At 49.8% G+C, this 21,956-nt stretch overlaps 1 protein-coding gene across 1 annotated transcript in view; it reads left to right on the forward strand.

Moving 5' to 3' along the window:
• Positions 1-21,956, forward strand: part of LOC121720892 (vacuolar protein sorting-associated protein 13B-like) — a 304,282-nt gene that overhangs the window by 138,338 nt on the left and 143,988 nt on the right. Inside the window, exons 20-21 of the mRNA XM_042107363.1 lie at positions 1,509-1,653; positions 13,418-13,548. Of these exons, the coding sequence (XP_041963297.1) occupies positions 1,509-1,653; positions 13,418-13,548 (276 nt within the window). The remainder of the gene's footprint in view (positions 1-1,508; positions 1,654-13,417; positions 13,549-21,956) is intronic.

Consider the following 21,956-nt stretch of genomic DNA (forward strand, 5'->3'; position numbering starts at 1 on the left):
CAGTTTGAAGGACAGAAGTGGAGAAAACGGCGCACATTTAAACCGACCTGGGGTCAGCGGATCCCTATGGGAACGGTCCTGTTGGACCTGCGTGTTCACCTCGAGCTGGACAGAAAAGCTGCGGCTTGAGTTCAGCCACTCTCTTCCCACACTGAGCACATTACAGAGTGTCGAATAGCCTGACGCTGAACAGGCAACGCTCTTTTGTAGGTAGACTTCATTGTTCATTTTCCTTTCATTTGCGAAGACCAAGACCATTCATAAGATCGTATTATCTCAACTCGCGTACGTTTTTACACAACGCCGCTGTTGACCTGCTCTGGTCTGAAGTGTTAATGTTTTGTTTTTTTCTTTCTCCAGGATATTCAGGGTGACATATTTAGTCATGTCATTTCATGCTGGTGTTGTTCAAGCAGAGATTTTTCCTTTCCCTTAATAAGAAGGAAAAACATGAGCTCTTTTTAGAACTCGGGCTATTTTTGAACATGTGCAAACTTCTGAGTGAAATTAATCTTTTTAGCTAATCTTCCAAGTATTTGTCAGCGTTGAAGTTGGAGGGACTGGGGGATGTTTAGCAATTAGCTTTTACAGTATTTCATTACTGTGTGGCGTAGCTTCTTTTTCCACTCTGTGTGTGTGTGTGTTTTGTATGTTTTGTGTGTTTTGTGTTTTGTGTTTTGTGTTTGTGTGTGTGTGTGTGTGTTTTTTTTTCCGTGTGTGGTTGTCTGTTTGTACTGTATGTGAGTGCATATTCTCTAGTAGGCGTTTGGCCTTTGCTCCATGCAGCTGTAGTGTTCTTGGAGGAGATGCCAAGGCTCTTTTTCACGCGTGCGTGTGTGTGAGTGTGTGTGTGTGTGCGTGTGTGTGTGTGTGTGTGTGTGTGTGTGTGTAAGGCCACCCATCAGTGCTGGCCCCTGGCCCCCGTGTTGCTCTTGGAAGCGTATTCTCCTCCCTGCTCTCCCTTCATTCCACATAATACTGCTCATGGAAGTGGCTAAAAGAGTAGCCCAGTCAGTCAGCCAATCAGATCTCCAGCAGGCCAAGCCAGTCAGCCAATCTGCTTGCCTCTCTCTGACCAACAGTCCTAGCCTCCACCTCATCACTCAGGCAGGACTGATGTCATGACCTCAGAGGTCTACTTCAGCAAGCAAGCTCGACTTAAGACACACAAGCCCATTTCCCTCAATAGAAGCACAGTCCATTTCATAAATACATGGACACAACCGCCTAAACCGAGGCGACACAAACACAAACCTAAGGGCAAAGTCAAGACTGTGTACTGACTCACTTCAGTCTCCATATACACACAACACTTAGTAACATGAACAAGTGCCATAGTTGCACTACACGACATGAAACCTAAATGGAAACCCCCTCGAAGTAGAGCGTCATCTCTTTAACCTCAGAGTCATTGTTTCATTGTCATTACACACCCCTGTTTTGGTGCACTGCACGCAGAGAATGACGTGTGTGTGTGAACTGACTTTTTTATTTGGATGTCAATGCAGACGCAGGGTGTGCCTCCTGTGGTGATGGCGGGGTCCAAGCGGCGGGAGGACGAGGTGTCGATGGGGAGTGCACCTTACGCCAAGCCACCCTCCAACCAGGCCTCGGACTACGCCAGCAGCCCCGTCAAAACCAAGACCGTCACAGGTACTCTCCCTCACACACTCTGCTCCCATACTTGAGCGTCAACATGGCAGTAATACATGGCAGTCCTTCCATGGAGTGTCATTGGTTTCTGGTGTCATTGTCTCTGTCTTTCAACACGACTCATTCAATTTCTTTCACAGTTATAATGATCATACAAAATAGTATTAACTAAATATGTGTACAAAATGTGGGCTCACTTTGCGCACAGGAAATTAAGAAACGTTTTCTTTATGAAGAAAGTTTATTGAAGCGTTTGGAACTGGTCTGGTTTCAGTATGAGTTAATGGCTGACTGACACTGTAGTTAATGTTAAGTAATAAGCCTTGGATTTAAAGGTTCAAAATCACCACTGATTAGATAGGGATCAAGTGTCTTTACTACCTTTAAAGGACCCTCAAGATGATCTGATAGAGTTCAGAGTTCAGACTCTGCTGCTCTGATCTGTCCAACATATTGATGGAGATCTAGAGGGTGTAGGCGAGAGGGAGAGATTTGAGTTTAAAGGTCAGAGTTGGTGAACTTGTGTCCTCGTTGGCCGCAGTGCATTGGAAGGGGCTCTGGTGCAGCTGGTGGTGGTGTGGGGATGCAGTTTCTGTGTGCTGGTCTGATGGGTGTTTTCCTTGGGTGGGGATGAGGGTGAACGTGAGGGCACGCTAATGTGCCAGGTTTCCAGCCCTCCGCTTCCCACAGCCCTATGCTGGAGCCTTATGATGTTGCTGTAAGTCGGAACACATAGTGTGCCCAACCACACTCACTAACATATACATACATACATACATACATACATACAGTACATACATACATACATTCATACGTACATACTGTCATACAATGTTCTCATTCTGTTGAGTTCTGGACGCTCTCTGTTTACAAACACACACACACACACACACACACACACACACACACACACACACACACACACACACACACACACAAACACACACACACACTTTTTCTCTTGTGAGGTACTGTATTCTTTCCTCTATCTTGCACTCTTACTCCTTTTTGTCCAAAAACGTCCACTTTTTTTTAAATTCTGGTCACGTGTGTCTGTGTGTCTGTGTGTGAGTGAGGGGATGGAATGAGAGGATGGACATTACACAGAGCCGCCGGTCACTAGTTTCAGATTCACTGAGGACTTTGTGCTACCTGGGAGGAATAGATGTGTAATACTCCCGGCTTTTAAGACCTGCCCATGACATAACACAGGGACGGCCACTCAGCAAAGAGCCCAGATACATTAACTAGCTCGCTCTAATGTTTCAAATTGCTTCTCTAACTGGAAGCTCAAACAAGAAACAGACTGGGAGCCAGAGGGGTTTTGTTGTAGACAATGGTCTCTCCAAAAAAGCTATTGACACATTTTGTTTTCTTTTCTGCCTGATGATAAATGGCAGCAACAAGTAGTCAGGGGAAAGTAAGCAATTGTTTCTGGGATGTCCTCAAACATCAGTGTGAAGTTGGGAAGTCTGAAGGAGTCTCATTGTGTGTGTGTGTGTGTGTGTGTGTGTGTGTGTGTGTGTGTGTGTGTGTGTCCTGTTGAAGCACTCAAATGTGTTCTGCTCAGCTCCCTGTTTTGATGAAGCACTGTTATCGAGCTCTAAACGATCCATTAACGACCTCTCCACTCAGATGGTAAACGCAGCGAGTCAAAAAAGAAACAGTCAAAAGGTTAGCCCCTTGTTTCACTTCCCAGCGCTCTCATCATCCCTCCCTCCTCTTCTCCATCTTTGTTTGTTACGCCATTTGGGCTAATGGCTTTTCCATCCCACGGCAGCAATTGTTGTTGCTCTTTTCTCTCTCTCTCTCTCTCTCTCTCTCTCTCTCTCGCCGTTTCTCTCGAGCGTATTTAGATCTTCTTTCGTTAGCGGGCTGTCAGTAAACAGGTCGGCTTGCCTTGGCTCCCAGTGCACACAGGGGCCGGGGGCCAAACAGGCTGCAGTGTGTCAGCGACACTCGCAAAAGATGCTAGGCCTTTGGACGCCCGTCTGCATGCGAGTGGATGGAAAATAAACCAGTTTTATTTTTTTTGCAACACTTGTCCTCGAAAACATTTAACATAATGCCCACGCACCCCAAAACATTTACTGTAAGTGGAGGGAAAAAGAACACTTCATACCAATTACTGTTACCCAGCCAGCCTCGAAGTTTGTTTTACATAAATACTTATTAAGAGCAAGCAGTGGATTTCACAAGGCTGCATTAGGTAGATTGTTTGGCAAACAAACCTCCTTTGTGTCTTAGCAATGCCTATCTTTTCCAAGGGGGAAGAGGTCAGTTCCCAGCAACAATTTTTTTTTTCACAACACACAGTCCAGTAGAAACGTCTCCAGAAGAACAAGCCTCTTTATCAGAAATCAAGCCTCATTAAAACCAAGCATCCCGAGACGCCTTCTCATCGCGATGGAGGGTAAGTGTGAAATTGAATAGTTAAGCGCCAGCGAAATGTTTCTTTTTCTTGTCTCTCTGCTTCCCCTGTGCACCCCTTCACATTGATTAGTTCTACATGGGAAACACTCAGTGGGCCTGTAGATCTCTCTTTTGTGTCCAGCAGGGTCCTCTTGGCCAGGCTCTGGATCTGGGCTTGGTTCTGGTTCGGAAGGTCACCAAGGTGTGTGTGTGTGTGTGTGTGAGAGAATGCCTCATCCACCTCGCCGTACGGAAACACACGGAAACCGCCTCAGAAAAGGAGTCCGTGCCGCGGCGGCACAGATGTAAAAGTTACAAATTGTTTCCTAGTGCAATCAAAAAAACGAAAAAAGTCAGTGAGGCTAAACGCATTTCAGGGGCCTTGTGTTTCTCATTAGGTGAAACAATGAGCCTCCCGCAGTCGGGAGAAAATCAAATTGGATGGCCACTCCGCAGACCCTGGAGCGCCTGCCCGCCCGCCTGCTCGCTCTTTTAAAACCGACAGATCTGCTTCCCCACTCGTTCGGGGAAGGCCACCCTATGCCTGTGATCGATGGGGTATTCAGTTTCTCTGTGATGGACTTCACGGTGCTTAAGCTGATGGTAATGAATATAGTATGAGAGCTCTACCTTTTTCCCATGGTGCTTGAGGGTGGATCAGAAGGATTTTCTCTCCCTCCCCTCCCCTCTTCCCTCCCCTCCTCTCCTCTCTTCCCTCACCCATTTTGTTTCTCCTGTGTGTCCTGATGAGCCTTTAACAGCACTGATGAAAATGTTGACAAATTTGCCAATCAAGCTAACTCTCATAGTAGCCCTATAGTGTCTCTCTGATATGCTGGGCAGCACTCGCTGAAGTGATAATAAATACAAAGACAGATATGACTCTGCAATATCATGGCCTGTGCACGCCCTCGCCAGGCTTAAAGGTTAAGACCCTTGTGCATGATATGTGCTCAGTGTAGTGTCGTGTGTTTGAGTTTGTGTGTGCGGTTGTTTCTCCTTCCCGTGTGACGGAAGAATAAAACACATGATCCAGCCATGGGAATCGATGATCTGCAGGAGGATTTCATGGGATGACTAGGCTTTTGAAGATCCGTTGCAAAGGAAGGTTGCTCTTAAGCCTTATTTCAGCCATGTTTGATGGAGGGAGTATGCTAATTGCCAGCTAATACACACGTCAGTAAAGGCCCTAACTGGCCCACTCCGGTTTCCCTCTGGACAGACTTCACAGTGATTTTTGCTAAATTGTAATTTGGCATTACAGTCAGTAGCCTAGTCTGTTTGTTTTAATGTAGCTCCAAGTAAATGTCTGTGCATTTGACGGGCTTTGCCTTTTAGCAGGGGGGGTTATCTGTGGTAGGGTTTCTCCTGGGGAGAGGGGGGGGGGGGGGGGCGGGGCTACATGCCATTTTTGCCTCTTCCCAGCACGCCTACTTCTTTGTTTATGTAAACACCGCTGAGACCCTGTCCACTCTGTTTCCCAGTTTGAGTCAACACATATGCGTTCCCCGGACTCGCTGAGGTGACACGTGGGAACCAGCACCGAGAGGCAAGCAGCCAACAGCGGGGCTCGTCACAGGGGTTAACCTTCCGAGGGCCGCGTTTGGACGCTTATGAAAGCGGCCCCCTCACACTGCCTGTCCGTACTGCCTCACCGCGCTGCGCGGAACCCACGCATGACACGTTGCGTGTAACACCAGTGCGTGTTGTGATGTGAGCGTCAGGCCCGTGATTGGCAGGTGGAAATGGAGGGAAGAAACGGGCCGCGCTGTGATGTCATGTCGCTGTGGTCTCTAGGTCCCGGCTCTGAGCAGGCCCTATCTCGTGCTTTCCCAGGGTATCGCTTTCACTGGCGCGCTGGCCCTCAACAGATAAGTCATAATACTCGCGAGGACTTAAAAAGCTCCCTCTCAAAATATTAATGATAAGGATAATGTCATGTTTGGCGTTTTCAGCCGGTACTCTGGGGAAATGACTGAACCGTTTGCGCCACTCTCCACCAAAGGCAGACTTTTTAATATGTCCACGGTTCAAAAGACCACTCGAAAACGCGCAGGCTGGATTTCTCCGTCCATTTCTGCTTCCAATTGGATATTTTGAATGCATGCCTGGCACTTTTATTGTACAATGAGAGTTAAGTGTTGCCTTTTTTCCCCTCTGCACAAATAGCCTGGCTACTCTTCCTCTCTAATCATTAAGGACTTTATATTCAGCCCTCTGAAGTGCCTGCAAGTATGTAGGCAAATGCACTCAGACACCGCCGCCATATGCCAGGTGATATCATCCGAGTCTGTGGTCTGTCATGGTAACATCATTGATTGTTTTGGCTTGGGTTGAGGGGCCGGGCGGTGGTGTTGGGGGGCTTACCATTCACTTGTTGCGCCTATACTGTTTCAATTGTTTTACCACGCATGGAGCACTTGGGGCACAAGTTGGTGCTATGAATAAAGCTAACAGATGCTAGTGTAAGACAGCATGGACAGCCACACATTTTAAATGCAGTGTGTTAGCCAAATCAGAAGGTCGCTAAATATCTTGATGTGTAGTCTTGATGCTAAATGTCTTGATGTGTAGTCCACATTTTTTACCAAATTTCAAATATGTTTCTTGATTTATGAATGCCTGGATCTCAGAATGAGGATAGGCAAACGCTAAGCATATTATGCACACTTACACTGGTGAACTTCAGTGAGTCTTTGTCTAGTCAGATTCACATTATTGTGTATCAGGATGAATAAAATGCATTCTGAGTTTAATATGCACCCTTCAAATTCAGTGAGTCTTTGTTCAGTAGGCTTGGCCCAGCTGTAATGCAGCATCCTAACCAGCAGGGTGCTTCACTTCCTGTTTAGGCCTTGATAAGTGATCAGACTTGAGTACTAAATGGAGCTCTGTGGGCGTAGGTGTGCCGTGATGTCAAATCCATTAGTGTCAGATTGCTCAGCTTTTGATTGCTCTTTTGTTGCTTTACAAGACATTTTAGGGTGAAACATTTTGAAAACAAGTTCTTTTGTTGGTGTTTTTATTTATTTATATTTTGAATAACTTTTTTTTTCAGCACTCAGACCACAAATTGGACCAAATAAATCCTAGCCCAAAAGTATTTTTCTTTATTGTCCCAGCGAAAGTGATGCTGGCAGCGGACCTGTCGGGGGGAGTGAGGAGCCTCTGGATCCTCTCATTGTTCGGGCAGCCGTCAGTGGGATGACCTCACTGGCTCGCTCTCCCTCGCGCACAATCCTAAAATTAGCCATTGGCGCGGAGAAAAAAGCGCTCGCAATTTCAGCGCAGAAACGTACACTCTGATCCGGCGCCACGGAGTGGACGGGGCCGAGTCGGCCGTGCGTTAGCCTCCCCCACCCCCCCCCCCCCCCCATCCCCCTGCTCCAAGGCGCTGTTTATCGCTCCGATGATGGGATTACGGCTAATGCGCTTGTTTACCTCGAACCAGATACTCAGTACTCAGTGACGGTGTCGGAGCCCTGCTTCGGAGGGGCCGCAGTCGCCTTGACCCTCCCTCCGCTCCTCAGTGGGTCAAAACATCGCAGCCCACCTCATGACCCTCATCTCCTCAGCCGGGGATGAAGAAATCGTAGGAGGAGTCTGAAAAGCTGAAGGGGGAGAGAGAGGGAGCAATGAACGAGGGAAGGAAACGAATGGGGAAAGGAGGGGAAAAAAAACTCCATCTCCAGGGACTCTCACAGAAACCCTCTCACTCCTCGCTAGTAGCTTGATGGAACTCAGACAGTTTTTATTGGCTGCTGTCAGTGTGCACGATGGATAATGTTTTCACGGCACGAGTTATTTGTGTAGTTTAATTTTTCTTGCAATGTCAATAATTTATCAAGGTAATGAAGGCTGGTCCGGAGATAGAAAACAATAAACGAGCGCACGTATGTGGAGGTAGCCGGCCGCCCCACGGGAGACGGGCCTGTGGTTAGGGGGCTTACAGTAAAGATTAGGCTGTTTTTACTCTTTCCAGTGGCTTGATGAGCCCAAGTCAAGTCAGTGAAATGCTATCCAGAGCCAGGGCTCGCTCTGTGGATTGAAAGTATTACTTTACCCCTCTTATGGTTTATTGAGGCTTGGTAAGCTTCGACTGAACAGGCTTTTTATAGGCTTGAGGTTGGAGTGGCGGACTGAGGCTTATGAAAGGCTGCAGATATGGTTTGCATTTCACTACCTGATTGTTTATGTGTATTTAGGAGTGGCTGACTTACGAGTTAATGTGCAACAGCGAGTGGCATGGTGGAAACGTGCGCTTTCTGTCTTCGGAGGCCAAAACCGCGTCTGGTCAGGGCCCCAAACCAGCGAAGAGATTAGAAATCGTATCCCTCGGAAACAGCGTCTGTGCCATTTTAGGCCTGGCCACAGATGCTTCGGTCCGTAAGTGGCTGAGAGCGTCTGATGTGTCTGCTCCTCACCAAGATAGTGTCTTAATGCTCGTCACAGAGTGGGTGTGCACAGGAAGGGAGCAACAATAGAATACATCAAAACATGCACTCATTCTTATCCGCACATTTTTACTGTGTATAATTGAGGCAGTTTGGATTTAATGAGTTGTGCAACAGCACAACAGCAGCAGCACTCACACCCAGTCAGGGGATTGGACATATTAGGGTAAAACATAGTCACCAAACTTTTGGAAATTTACTTTTAGAAAAAGTAAGATACAGTTTACGCCAGGCGTCATGTTCGACCCTTTTAGCTTCTATTCTGTGGTTGTGATGACGAGGATAATAAGGCCCAAAGAGCTCAACACATGACACAAGTGTTTTGCATGATGGGAAAATGCCTCTTCGCGTCCAACTGCCTCTGAATTTTGGCCACTCGTGTCCCTCTGTGAGCCGATGCCATGGGCCGATAACAAATGGGGGGGGGATAAATATTCAAACAAACACTGACCTGCATCCAAAACAAATAGCCATGTCAGTTGCTACAACTATGGCTGTTGCCCCCTTTGCGCAGCTGCAACCGAGTACACAACACTTCATTTTATTGTAAACCACTTGTATCAGAGAACATTCCAGAAGGGACACGGGGAAAAAGGGGGCTGGCGGGTGGGGAGAGCCGACGCACATGCTGAATTACAAGTGTTTTTTTTTTCACCGCTGGCTCACACAAGCACCCCCTCAAAAACGCGGACGCGTAAATGAATCAACGGTACGTCGGGCTAACGCGGCGTCCTGCCGGGTGTTCCCGTTTTAATAGGACGCTTACGGGAACGTCGTGAAAGGAACACAACACGGACGCGGACCTTTGATGTCCAGTCGCCCGTGCAGCTCCCCCCGCTTGTTTCTCTGTTGAAGCTGTGTGGCTTTATTGGCGCTTTATTGCGGGCTTGTTTTGGTGGTCCCGCAGAGAAAAGCGCCTCAAATTTGTTTCTCGCCCAAAGACCAGGCCCTTATTAAGACGCCGTTTGTCTCTTCTCGTGCCCGACGCTCTGCGCTGGTGGAGGTCCCTGGCTTGGAACGCCGGCGACACATGGCTTTAAATATGCGGCACTTTGCTGTTTAAATGAGGGTGAATAATCGCCATTAGCGAGGCCGTTTATGCAATTTCTAGTGAGCCGGATGGCTGGAAAGTGACCGCACATATGGTGAGAGAGAGAGAGAGGTCTGTAGAGCTCATGGAATGAGACATGCAGTGAAACAGGTGGTTGCTCATATGCCGTGTACTCACCCACCATCCACCTGAACATGGTCTGCCAGTTCTCTCTCTCTCTTCCTCCTTCTCTCCCTCTCCCTCCTTCTCTCCCTCTCTCCCTCTCCCTCCTTCTCTCCCTCCCTCCCTCTGTCTCGCTATGCCTCTCTGTTTGTTCGCTTTCTCCTCCGCCCGTCTTTCCCTCCCTGTTCCTCTCTTTTCTTTCTTTCTCTCCCCTCTCCATTGTTCCTGTTTTCACTCGTTTTGTTCCCTCCTTTCCCCGCTGCCCCATTAGTGGAGGCCAATTCCATCCAAATTACCGCAGCCATACATCAACACATCCACTTTGATTTACTCTCCACATCCAAATTATGTCACCAATTAATCAGTTCTGACAGAGAGGCAGCGTTCCGTGCAAGGAGAGCGGGCGGCCATGACTCACCCACACACACACACACACACACACACACACACACACACTCTCTCTCTCACACACTCACGCGCACACACACACACACACACTCTCACACACTCACATACACACAAACACACACACTCACACTCACACACATATAAACACAAACACACACACTCACACTCACACACATATACTGTAAACACACACACACACACACACACACACACACATGCTCTTACATGCATACACATGCCCCCTCCAGCAGGCCCTTCTTGGCTGTGGCCTCGTGGGTCTGGTCTTCATCTCTCTGTCCCTGTGTGACTCTGGCAGGAGGACGGCTGGTGGGCGTTTGGGTCTCGCGGGCGCACATGCACGACCTCTCCCTACCTCGTTCTTTTGATTCTTATGTCTCTGTCCCTGTACGTCTCTCTCTCTCTCTCTCTCTCTCTCTCTCACTTCTCCTCTCCCTTTCTCTCTCCTCCCGTCTATTAAGCATTTGCGGCGTTGAGCCCCAGCCGACAGCCCTTCAGCGTCGATCGCTACTGTCACCTGGCGCCGCGCCGTCCTCCCCTGTGAGGCGGTGAGAGGGTGGTGGCGTGGGTCGTGTGAGGGACAGTGGCGGTGCCGGTGCCCGTGGCCGGGTGGGGGACAGGTCACCAGAGCTGCTTGGCTGTCCCCTGCATGGCCACGTCAGGCACTGATGACAGGGCGTGAGCGTCGATGATTTCATGCAGGGGGCTTTTTTTCAGTGGTGTGTGTGTGGGAGGGTGTGCATGAGCCTATGGTGGAGAAGCAGCCTTTGGGTTTTGGGTTTTGGTGATGTGTTTTGGTAGATGATGTCAGAGGGTGGTGTTGCCATGCGGAGTGATTACCACCCTGGGAGTGCTACTCCTTTCTTCCACACACACACACTTAAACACACACACACACACTTACACACACACACACACACACACTTAAACACACACACACACACACACACACACACACACACACACGCACATTCACACATTCACCTAAAGAGACACACTGTCTCACATACACATACACAAACACATACACACATATACACTCACCTAAACACACGCACATACAGTACACGCACACCCAATTACACACACACACACACACACACACACACACACACACACACACATACACACTCACACCGCAGGGTGTCTCGTCTGTGGATAGGCCTCCGCTGTCTAGACAGTAGCACCACATGAGAAGTTGGAGAAGCCTCAAGGGTGCAGTCACATGTGTGTGAGATGGTAACTATGCGTAATGCACTTTTCAAAAGATGTTTTTCTACAGTGTATACATCAGTGGTCATTGCTGTATGCATCTACTTTTATGTGTGTGTGTGTGCGTGTGCGTGTGTGTGTGCTCGCGTGTGTGTTTGTGTGTGTGTTTGTGTGTGTTGGTGTGCATGCGTGTGTGTGTGCGTTCTGTATGTTGTGTTGTTCACCTAGTGTCTTCACGTGCTCGTGTGTGTGTGTGTGTGTGTGTATGTGTGTGAGAGAGAGAGTGCAGAGCTTGCTATGGGGCTCAGCTGTGGAGGCTCGACTCCTGTGAGAATCTCCCTACTGTTCCATGAGCTGCTCTCTCTCTCTCTCTCTCTCCACTGTGTCCTCTCCTGTAAGCACTTGGCTGGAGATGTCCATGCTGACTCACACACACTCTCTCTCTCACACACACACACACACACACACACACACACACGCACCTGTGTGCAACAGAACACCCCCCTCACACACACACACACCTTGTTTGCTGCTAAGATGACCGTATCCAAGCTTGTTGCTACGGAAACAGACCAATTGCCGTGACAACCGCCATAGCTGTTTTTTTATTTAAAGTGATGCTGATGTATATGTGTCTGTGTGCTATGGGGTGGCGTGGGGTTGGATGGAGTGTTTGGTGGGCGTGTGAACGTGTGTGTGTGTGTGTGTGTGTGTGTGTGTGTGTGAGAGGGAGAACTATTTCAGGGCCGTATGGGTGACATCACTCTGGGTTTCATGACAATGTGGGTCTCTAGCTGCTGCACAGGCAGACCTTTAAATCATGGGATATGTCTTAATGTCTCTGCTGAGACCAGGCAGCAGCAAGCTCACCTCGGACCCAGGCCTGGCCCTGATCGCTTTACCATGCCTGCTCTCCCCCTGTCTGTCTCTCTCTCTCTCTCTCTCTCTCTCTCTCTCTCTCTCTCTCTGTGTGTGTGTGTGTGTTGTAGTGTGTGTGTAGCCCATGTAGTGGTGGCTGGAGTGCAGGGTTGCTGGGGTATATATTTATATTGTGTTATTGTGGGTGAGGCCCAGGAAGATGAGCACCTAGTTTGTTAGTCTGGCAGTAGTGCAATGGGGTGAGAGGTGGAGAGGGGAGAGAGTAGAGAGGTTGTGTCAGGGAAAGAGAGAGATCTTGATACAACTGCTCTACACACACACTTTCACTCACTTACTCACTTAAGGACTGATTGAAGTCTCGGAGACATATTCCTCATAGGGTGACACCATTCACATGACCATGGCCGAACACAAGAGCAGGTCTATTATAGAGACAGACCAAGAGGGCCCAGGGAGCTGATCTGAGATCAGTGCTGTAACGTCTCGGCTAAACGGTTACACTTGCATAATGCCCCAGGAGGAAGGCTCTCTGGCGGAAATGTGTCATTTTGACACTTTTACTGTTTAGCAGTGCCAATAAAAGGTGAAAGCATGGAAAAGGTATCAGAAGTGAAGGCCTCCTGTCTTTGAGCGCCGCTTCCATCACTTAAGCGGTCAGACTGAATTAACTCCCCCAGCAGTCTCCCAGCGGTGCCCGGTCGCTGAGATGATTCTGAGGTTACATATTTGTGGGCCTCGTCAGTGTCTGTCTTATCAGGGAAAGGTTTGCACAGCTGGTCCGGGCTGCATTTTTGGCCTGTGCCATCATACCTATCGGTGGCCTCCCCCCCTCCACTCTGCAGCCATGTCATCATCACACAGACTTGCCACAGTGGAACCCAAATCAACATACACACCACAGCAAGATCAGAGATCTCAACTTGCTGCTGAACTTATTCAACTTGCTGCAAAGTATTTAACATTTGAAGGTTAAGGTGATTATTTAACAGGCTTTCCAATAAAGCTAAATCTGATGTTGTTACTCAGATGTTTGTCGGACAGAAAGCAATGTATTCTGTGCTGTCCTAATCCTTGTGTGTGTGTGTGTGTGTGTGTGTGTGTGTGTGTGTGTGTGTGTGTGTGTGTGTGTGTGTGTGTGTGTGTGTGTGTGTGTGTGTGTGTTTTCCAGAGTCCCGGCCCCTGTCCATCCCCATGAAGGTGATGCCGTCGACGGATGCAGAGTCCTGGGCCTCTCCAGAGGAGCGGATGAAGGAGCTCATCGCCTGTGTGTGGGACGCCGTCAAACGCCTCACTCTCCAGGTGCTTCATCTCTTTCTCTCTCTCTCTCTCTCTGTCTCTCTCTCTCTCTCTCTTTCCATCTCTTCATTCATCCTTCTGTTTCCTCCAAGTCACTCTCCTCCTCCCTCTCAGTGTCTCTCTGTCCATCATTCTCTCTCTCTCTCTTTCTCTCTCTCTCTCCGTCACTCTCTCTCATCCAATCCCCCATCATGCCTCTGGCCCTTGCGGTCGGCTGTGCTAGCGTCACCCCTGGGTGTATGTCACGGTTGAGTGGCGCTCGTCTGGGACGTGGTGTGGTGTGGTGTGGTGTGGTGTGGTGTGGTGTGGTGTGGTGTGGTGCGGTGCGGTGCGGTGCGGTGCGGTGCGGTGCGGTGCGGTGTGGTGTGGCCTGTGTGCGGCTGCGGCTTCTTCGTCTGCTAATAAGGCTGCTGGGAACTGACTGGGCCCTTGTGTGTGTGTGTGTGTGTGTGTGTGTGTGTGGCTGTCGGCATTGTCACCCAGGAGGCTTGGACAGGCCTGGCCACATCAGAACAGGGGAGGGGTAAGGACTGGGATAAAGACTCGCTGACGTCCCCGACAACGTCCCCCTATACCCCTCCACACACACACACACACACACACACACACACACAACAGAGCACACCACCAGAGGAAAAAGCACATATGTGTTCATGTTGGAGTGGTCCTGTCCTCTCTCCTCCCCCTTTCTGTCTCTGTTCCTTTACGTCTCTCTCTTGCTCTCCCTCTCCTCCTTCTCCTTCTCTCTCTCTCTCTCTCTCTCTGGCTTTTGAAGATTCGGTTTTATTATTTCTTTCTGCTACATGGTTCCGGGACCACACCATGTAGCGGCAATTAGGAGCCCAGGGCCCGATGACATACTGGTGGAAGCCGCCCAAAGTCGACAGCTGGTACTGGAGCACTGGAGATCCCCAAACAAAGCTGCTCCATTTATTTTAGTGCGGTGTAAACAGCATACCTAATGGCTCGCACTTTGCAGGCACATGGGCCCAATTTGGCACAAGGATATTTTTCCATCGCCCTCTCTTCGTCTCTCTCTCTCTCTCTCTCTCACTCTCTCTTTTGCTGTGTCTCTTTGACCGACTCTCTCCCTTCATCTCTCTCCCTCTCTCTCTCTCTCCATCTCCATCTCTCTCTCTCTCTCTGTCTTTCCTCGTGTGAGAGGGACAGGAGAATGTATTCCGTGGCTGCTGAGTCCACTTACGCAGAGGCAGGGGGTGCCAAGGGCAGAGAGGGGTCCCTCAGAGTCGTGTAAATTGTTAGAAGAGCCCTTCTCAGGAGCAGCGGCCCAATTGATACTCTATCAGCCGCCAATCACTTGCACATGTGAGGAGGAGGAAAGAGAGAGAGAGAGAGGGAGAGACAGAGAAAGAGGGAGGGAGGGAGGGAGACGGAGAGAGAGGCCTATGAAAGTGGAAGAGTGGAAGAGAGAAGACACGCGAGTGTGTAATGTGCGTGATGAAATGGTTGGGTAGAAGAGCACACTTGGCAGGTTTATTCCTGTGAAATCTTTCTTTCTTTCCAGTCCCCACCCTTATGCAGGACTACACCTCCACCCTCCATCCCAAAACGTGAGGAAACCGCTCGGTGTCATTCTGACCTCAGCTGGACAGCTCAGTCCCAACCCCCCCCCCCCCCCGACACACGCTCAGGACCAAGTGTTTGTTTAAGGCACCTTCATTTCAGTGGACTTCCTGACCAATCCGGTCACCTTATTAAGTGCTGCGCTAGTCTCTCAGCCTTAGAGCAGCTCTCTGAAGCCGTGTAGGATAGAGACGCAGGCAGGGTTAATGCCAAAACCATACATGCAACGCAAAGAGAAACAGATCCAGTTACGCTCCCAAAACACACACACGCACACAGACACACACACACGGACACACACACACACACACACGGACACTCTGCAGGGGAGAGCCGAGGCCTTCGACACCACTAAATGGTAGTTCATGAGTTCAGAAGAGAGCCATAGAGGAGATTATTATGAGAGAGGAGGCGAAGGATTTAATCTCTTTTGCACACACACACACACACACACACGCACACACAGACACACACAGACACACACAGACACACACAGACACACACAGACACACACAGACACACACTGACACACACACACACAGCAGTCCTGCTGAGCTAACACTGGGCACCCCGTCCAGCAGCATGACACCCTGTGTGCTCCCCCAGCTCCAGTGCTGGGTGTCAGCCTCCATGGCTCTGGCCCTGGCCTGTGTTTTCTCTGACCTCCTGAACTGAACGCTGTGTAGAAACATTGGTGCTGCTGGCGTTATTTTTTTTTTTTCACTTTTTTTTTTTTACATTTGTTTAATTTGATTTTGTTCAATTTTATTTCTTTTTGTTGTGTAATTGCCCCTGAGCCAGATGGCATCATGGTCCTCGCCAGTCGTAGGTGTGGCGGTCGTAGCTGTCATTCCCGCTTAGGCCACGCCACCGCTTGTAATTGTCACCTTGGCCATTGCGGCTTGGACAGGCGCGCATGGGCACTTGCCCTCTGACTTGGAGGGCAGCCACAGTGGTCAGCCTTCGCTTCTCATTTTTTTCACCATCCTCCTGTTTTTTCTTTTTCTTCTCTCTCTCTCTCTTTCTCTCTCTCTCTCTGGGTCCTAGCTCTCCCCTGACTGGTGGGGCGCCCTCGCAGTCACCGGCCCTCCGGTCTAATCGCCAGTGAGCGGGAGCCGAGTCTATTTCAGGAATTCTGCAATAATTCCTTCTATTTAACACATGAATGTGTTCAGCGTTGGCAGAGGCGCACGTTGCTACCAAAACTGAAACGGGATCCCCTGCAACAGAGAGACCGTTGCCATGGAAAAATGAAGTCACGCCGGTCCCTGCAGCTGCCATGCATTAATGAATCGGGATTTTTTTTCTCTTCTGTGTGTGTGAGAGAGAGAGAGGGAGAGAGAGAGAGAGGGGGAGAGAGAGAGATCATTTGTGCTTGGTGTGGCTCAGAGGGAGCTGGCCAGATGGTTTCCATGAACAGGATCTGACCCCCAGGCTGAAGCGGCCTAGCACAGGCCCATTACTTCATCCTTCTACCTCCAGTCCCCTCTCTCTCTCTCTCTCCTTCTCTCCCTTTCTCTCTCTCTCTCTTTCTCTTTCTCATTCCCTCTCTCTATCTATCTACCTGTCTCACTGTTTCTCTTTCTCTCACTCACCTTCTTTCATTTCTCTCTTCTCTCTCTCTCTCTCTCTCTCTCTGTTCTCTATCCTTTTGTTTCCGCCTTGGTCCTTTCATCTGCAAGGCTCTCAAATTTGTCATGATTTGCAAATCCAGCACAGCTTGAATTTTCACCAGAATAGCTTGTCCAAACGCACTCCTGGGAAGCCATCATGTTCTGGACGGCCCATCTGACCAGTGTAAAAAGACATGGCGGACAACAATGTTAGTATGTTAGAAAGAATGAATCATTATTAAAATAGCACAATAACAAAAAAAATGTGTCTCAGGGGGATAGTGGTGTATGGATATTGGTAGGGGATGTAAGAATGTTGGCATGTCAGAGTGCATATGTGTGAATGTTGAGGATGCAGATTTTCAGAGAAGGATCTGACCCGCCAGTTAGCCAAACAAAGAAATAGTCAAACATTAAGGTCATCTCGTTTGTCCTCCGCTCCAGCTCAGTGGGCGTATAGCATCAGTGGGAATCCATTTTCTCCTCTTGATTTGTTTGTAAATAAATGGGCAGCCCACAGCCCCCACAGCCCCTCCACCTTCCTCCTCCTCCTCCTCCTCTTCCTCCTCCTCCCGAGGCTTTTGATAAGGCTATCTTGATGGGCTGCCATGTTGGGAGCTCAGCCAGTGTCTTGGGTTACACATTATTCTCCCTCCTCGTGCCAAAAACGCTGAGGCGAGTGGGTGTGCAAGCGAGTCTCAGAGAAGACATGGGAAACGGCAGCAGCTCTTATGTAAAAATGCTATGTTTCCTGGCATTTCACAGAGCCCTATGTCTCCGAGTGGCTCTTGAGAAAACGTTAAGGACACTAAATGCTTAAGGGCTTCACTTGAACTTAATGCGCCTGGTTTTTTTTTTTTCTTTCTTCTCCTCAGTTGCTTTTCTTTTCACATTTTTTTTTTTCGCTCTTGGTAAATGGAGGAATCAATGTCAAATCCCCCCGAAGCTCACGGACCGAGAGCACATTCCCTCCTGGTTACGTTACGGGCCTCTCTGCTGGTGCCTGATCTAAATCAGGACCCGGAGATGTAACAGTAGATCTGTCATTAGCTGTTTAGTGAGTGAGAGCACCAGAGAGCGGGGGAGGGCCGGGAGTGGACGGCTGTCCCATCTAACCCTATGACCTCACTCAGCCCAGGCCACTGAGCCCTACATCCCACCCCTCTCCCCGGCCCAAAAGACCATCTCTCCAACCCTCCCATCCTTATTCCCAAGTCCTAGCTGCGCTGTCCAGGAGGCGTGTTTCACAGTTCTAGAGCTGTTGAAGCTGACCCGAGAGGCCCCTGGGGCGGCCACTCTGTCCATGTGCAACAGCAGCAGCCGCGGCAGCAGCGGTGGAGCTGCGATGGATGTCTACCTCTCAGAGACCCGAGGGCTGTGGTCGCTCGGCGGTTTGGCGGAGAGGGGGGGGGGGGGGCGACCTTGCGTCAACAAACACGCCGATCAAGAAGTCGCAATTAACCCACCGCGGCAAGGCAAATGGGGCGGGCAGCAGAAACAAACACCGGCCCTGCCGCCACCCGCCAGCGTTTATTTTCCCAGATTGCCACCTCTGCCGCCAAGGCCATAGGTACTTGTCAGCTTCTGTAAGCAGTCGGTCCCTTGGAATGTGGGAGGCCTCGGAGCGGTTTGGCGTTTGGGAAGAACGAGGGGCCGAGTGTGGGCGGGTGGGTGGTTCTGGTTTGGAGGAGAATGGAGTAGCTGCTGCTTCTGGAGCTGCTGGAGCTTCTGCTGCTGCCGATGGTGGTTTGGGTGGGGCAGACGGAGCTCTTAGTGATGATGTGAAGTGACTGGGGACTTGAGTGGTGTTGTCAGTACTGTCAGTGGGCCCTCACGCAGCACAACGCCTTCAGCTGGACCACAGAGAGCCCTTAATGAACGTCAGCTTCCCCCGTCGCAGTGAGACCCCCACCCTCACCCTCAACAGATGCATGCTGGGAAGGGAGCAGTCCGTCTCGGCCGTGGCAGGAAGCTTGCGTATGGAGCGTTGAGAACACAATGGCATGTGTCAGGGCCGCGCTGATCCCCTCCTGGTGTGTGTGTGTGTGTGCGGCGGCTCTGAGCTGGGAGGAGCGTGTTTTGGCCAGGGATCTCCTCAGGGGTGACTTTCATTTCCTCTTGCTATCAATGGCCCGTTTCCTGTGTCTCATCCTGACCGCGCAGTTCATGCGGCTGCCCAGGAGGATAGTGGTGGAAAAAAACTCTCTCTCTCATTCTCATTCTCATTATATTTCTTTCTCTCTCTCTCACTCAGTCTCAGTCTCTCTCTCTCTCTCTCTCTCTCTCTTTCTCTCTCACTCATTCTCATTTTCTCTCTCTCTCATTCTCATTCTTTCTTTCTCTCTCATTCTCTCTCTCGCTCTCCCTCTCTCTGTACTCTCTTTCTCCTCCCACGTTCTTGTCAGTGTAGCCATTCCGTTTGATAGTGAGAACCATCCACCGCGCGTTGCAGGACTCCAAACCTTGTGGCTCGCCGTGCACAAACTCAAATGGGTTTAAAGTGTGCGATTTCTCAGCTGGCCAGGTCCTGCCAGCAGGGCCCTAAATTAGTCGGCTTTAATCACGCTTTGAGGCCAGCCTTTTGGAGCGGCCCTCGCCTCACCTGTCCCCAGCGGCCGCTCCCTGCCACCGGGTTTAGGGAGCGGTGGACAGATCTCCGGGGCAGACCTCGGCCTCGTCCTGATCCCGGAATAAAATGTCTGATCTGTCCTCGCGTGGACTTCAAAGCGCTGGCCGGTTCCGCGGCAGCGTTCACCAAGGCCAGCCCGCTCCACTCCGCTCTGGTTTTTTGATCCTCCGCATCAGAGGCCAATTGATGAAATGGAGTTTACATACCCGGGCCGTATGTATGTGGCAAAGGAGCGCTACGGGCTGGGGTGGAATCAGGCGAAATGAGAAAAAGATGTACGGCGCAGTGGAAACAGTAAAGCGCCTGGCAGTGACCTTGATGTCCTTATGGCTCAGCTATTCATGCATGCTCCACACAGCAGGAGCCCTGACTCCTGTGCAGAGGAATTGAGTCATCATTCCTCAGTGTTTCAACCTTATACCTTCTACACTTCATGCTCATACCACACACACACGCACACACACACACACACACACACACACACACACACACACACACACACTGGCAGGCGTACACACACACACACACACACACACACTGGCAGACGCAGACACACACACACACCACACACACCACACACACTGGCAGACATACACACAGACGCTGACAGACATACACATACATCCACAGACACACACACACACACACATGCTCATTCATGTTATATGTTTATACCCCCCTGGTGCTTGAGCTTAGGTCAAGCAGCTGGCCTGCCCTTTCCAAACTGTGTATCACCAGTTGGCTGGGGAACAGGCAGCACTGGAGGCTGGAAAAGGCCTTAGTGGTGATTTCACTCCTGAACACAAACACATAAGGATCTCTGTCACACTAGTGCCTCGGTGTGTGTGTGTGTGTGTGTGTGTGTGTGTGTGTGTGTGTGTGTGTGTGTGTGTGCACGTGTGCGCTCCCAGCACACTAAATCAACACGTCACTGTGGGGCTTGTGGGAGTACTTTGCTGTTGCAGGTGCCATCTTTCACAGGAAGTGTTAAACGCACCCCCCCCCCCCCCTCCCACCTCTGCAGCAGGAGGATATTAAAAAAAAAAAGAAAACGGGGTCTCGTAACGCTTGTTTTGAAGAAGCCGAAGCACAAGAAGAAGGATCTGTGTTAATTCAGGTGCCATGGCCAGAATCCAAAAACTGTTTTCCTTCTTTGAGTCATTCTCTTTTATTTATTTCTCTCTTTCTTTCTGTTTCTTTATTCTTCTCTGTTCCCCCCATCCGTGCATACCCAGGCATCTAAGGTGACTCATCACTGGACAGCGCTAATGTACAAGAGCAGCCAGTTTTATGGAGGAGGATCAGTGTGATTTTGTGCTGTTTTTATTTTTCTGTGTGTGTGTAGCTATGTGTGTTTAGTTCCATGTGAGCAAAGGGATCCTGTTGTTTGGTGGTGTTTTCTGGTTGGAATGGAAAAGCCGGTGTCCCTCTGGTGAAGTGAAGTGTATTGATGAGGTGAGCGGGAGGGGAGGCGTGTTCAGGGCTCTGGATGAGACACGGATCTCCCGTGTCCAGTGCCGGCCTGCGTTTGTCACTGCCCACATGAGCCAGACTGAAATCGTAGCTGTTCCAACCCACCCCACCCCCCACCCCCCACACACACACACACACACACACAACCACCCCCCCACACACACACACACACACACACACAACCACCCCCCCCCACCCTTCCTTACACACACACACACACTCTCACACTCTCTCTCACACACACACACACACACACACACACACACACACACACACACACTCACACACACTGCTGGTTTGTTGTATGAAGGGATTTTGTTTCGCTTCGCTTTGACAGGACATGATGTAATAAGAGGACCGAAATTCCACCACCACTCATGCTTAGTCTCCCCATTCCGTTCACGTGAAGCTTTCAAGAATCATAACACACACACACACACACACACACACACACACACACACACACACACACACACACACACACAGCTTTGTCTCTCTCGTATTGATTTAGCAGTCATCTCATGTGCTATTAATGGCTCAGTTTAGCTGGAGTCTCAGCTGGAGGTGAAATTAAGCCGGGGCTTATTCCACACAGTCATTGCATAACTTCCTCCTCAGATGCTGTTTGTCCCGTGCAATTTAAGTTTCCCCCCCTCCTTTTCCTTCATCTCGGCGGCTGGAAAAATCGGCGACTTTTCCGTACATGTATCCTGATCGAAGAAATTATTCCAGTATCTGGTCATGGATAAAAATATCCCTGGAAAGTCCTGGAGTGTGAACAATACACCCGCAGTTCTGCTGCGCTCCGCGGTCAGCCAGGCCAGACCACGTGGGGGATCACCACACCTGCCTCACCCCTGACCGACCAAAGAGGCCATGCAGCCTTTCACTATGTATCATAAACTTTATATAATATCATTAAATAATACTTCCTAAATGAAAAACACACCCATTACCAAACATTATGTTAGAAATTGTTCTTAAAGAATTTGTACCCAGGCAAACACACACACACACACACACACACACATATATATACACACACACACACACACACACACACGCGCACACACACACGCTCACTCACTCACATACACCGTAGTGGACAACTT

This window comes from Alosa sapidissima, chromosome 10 (genome assembly GCF_018492685.1).
Source record: "Alosa sapidissima isolate fAloSap1 chromosome 10, fAloSap1.pri, whole genome shotgun sequence".
Lineage (NCBI taxonomy): Eukaryota > Metazoa > Chordata > Actinopteri > Clupeiformes > Clupeidae > Alosa > Alosa sapidissima.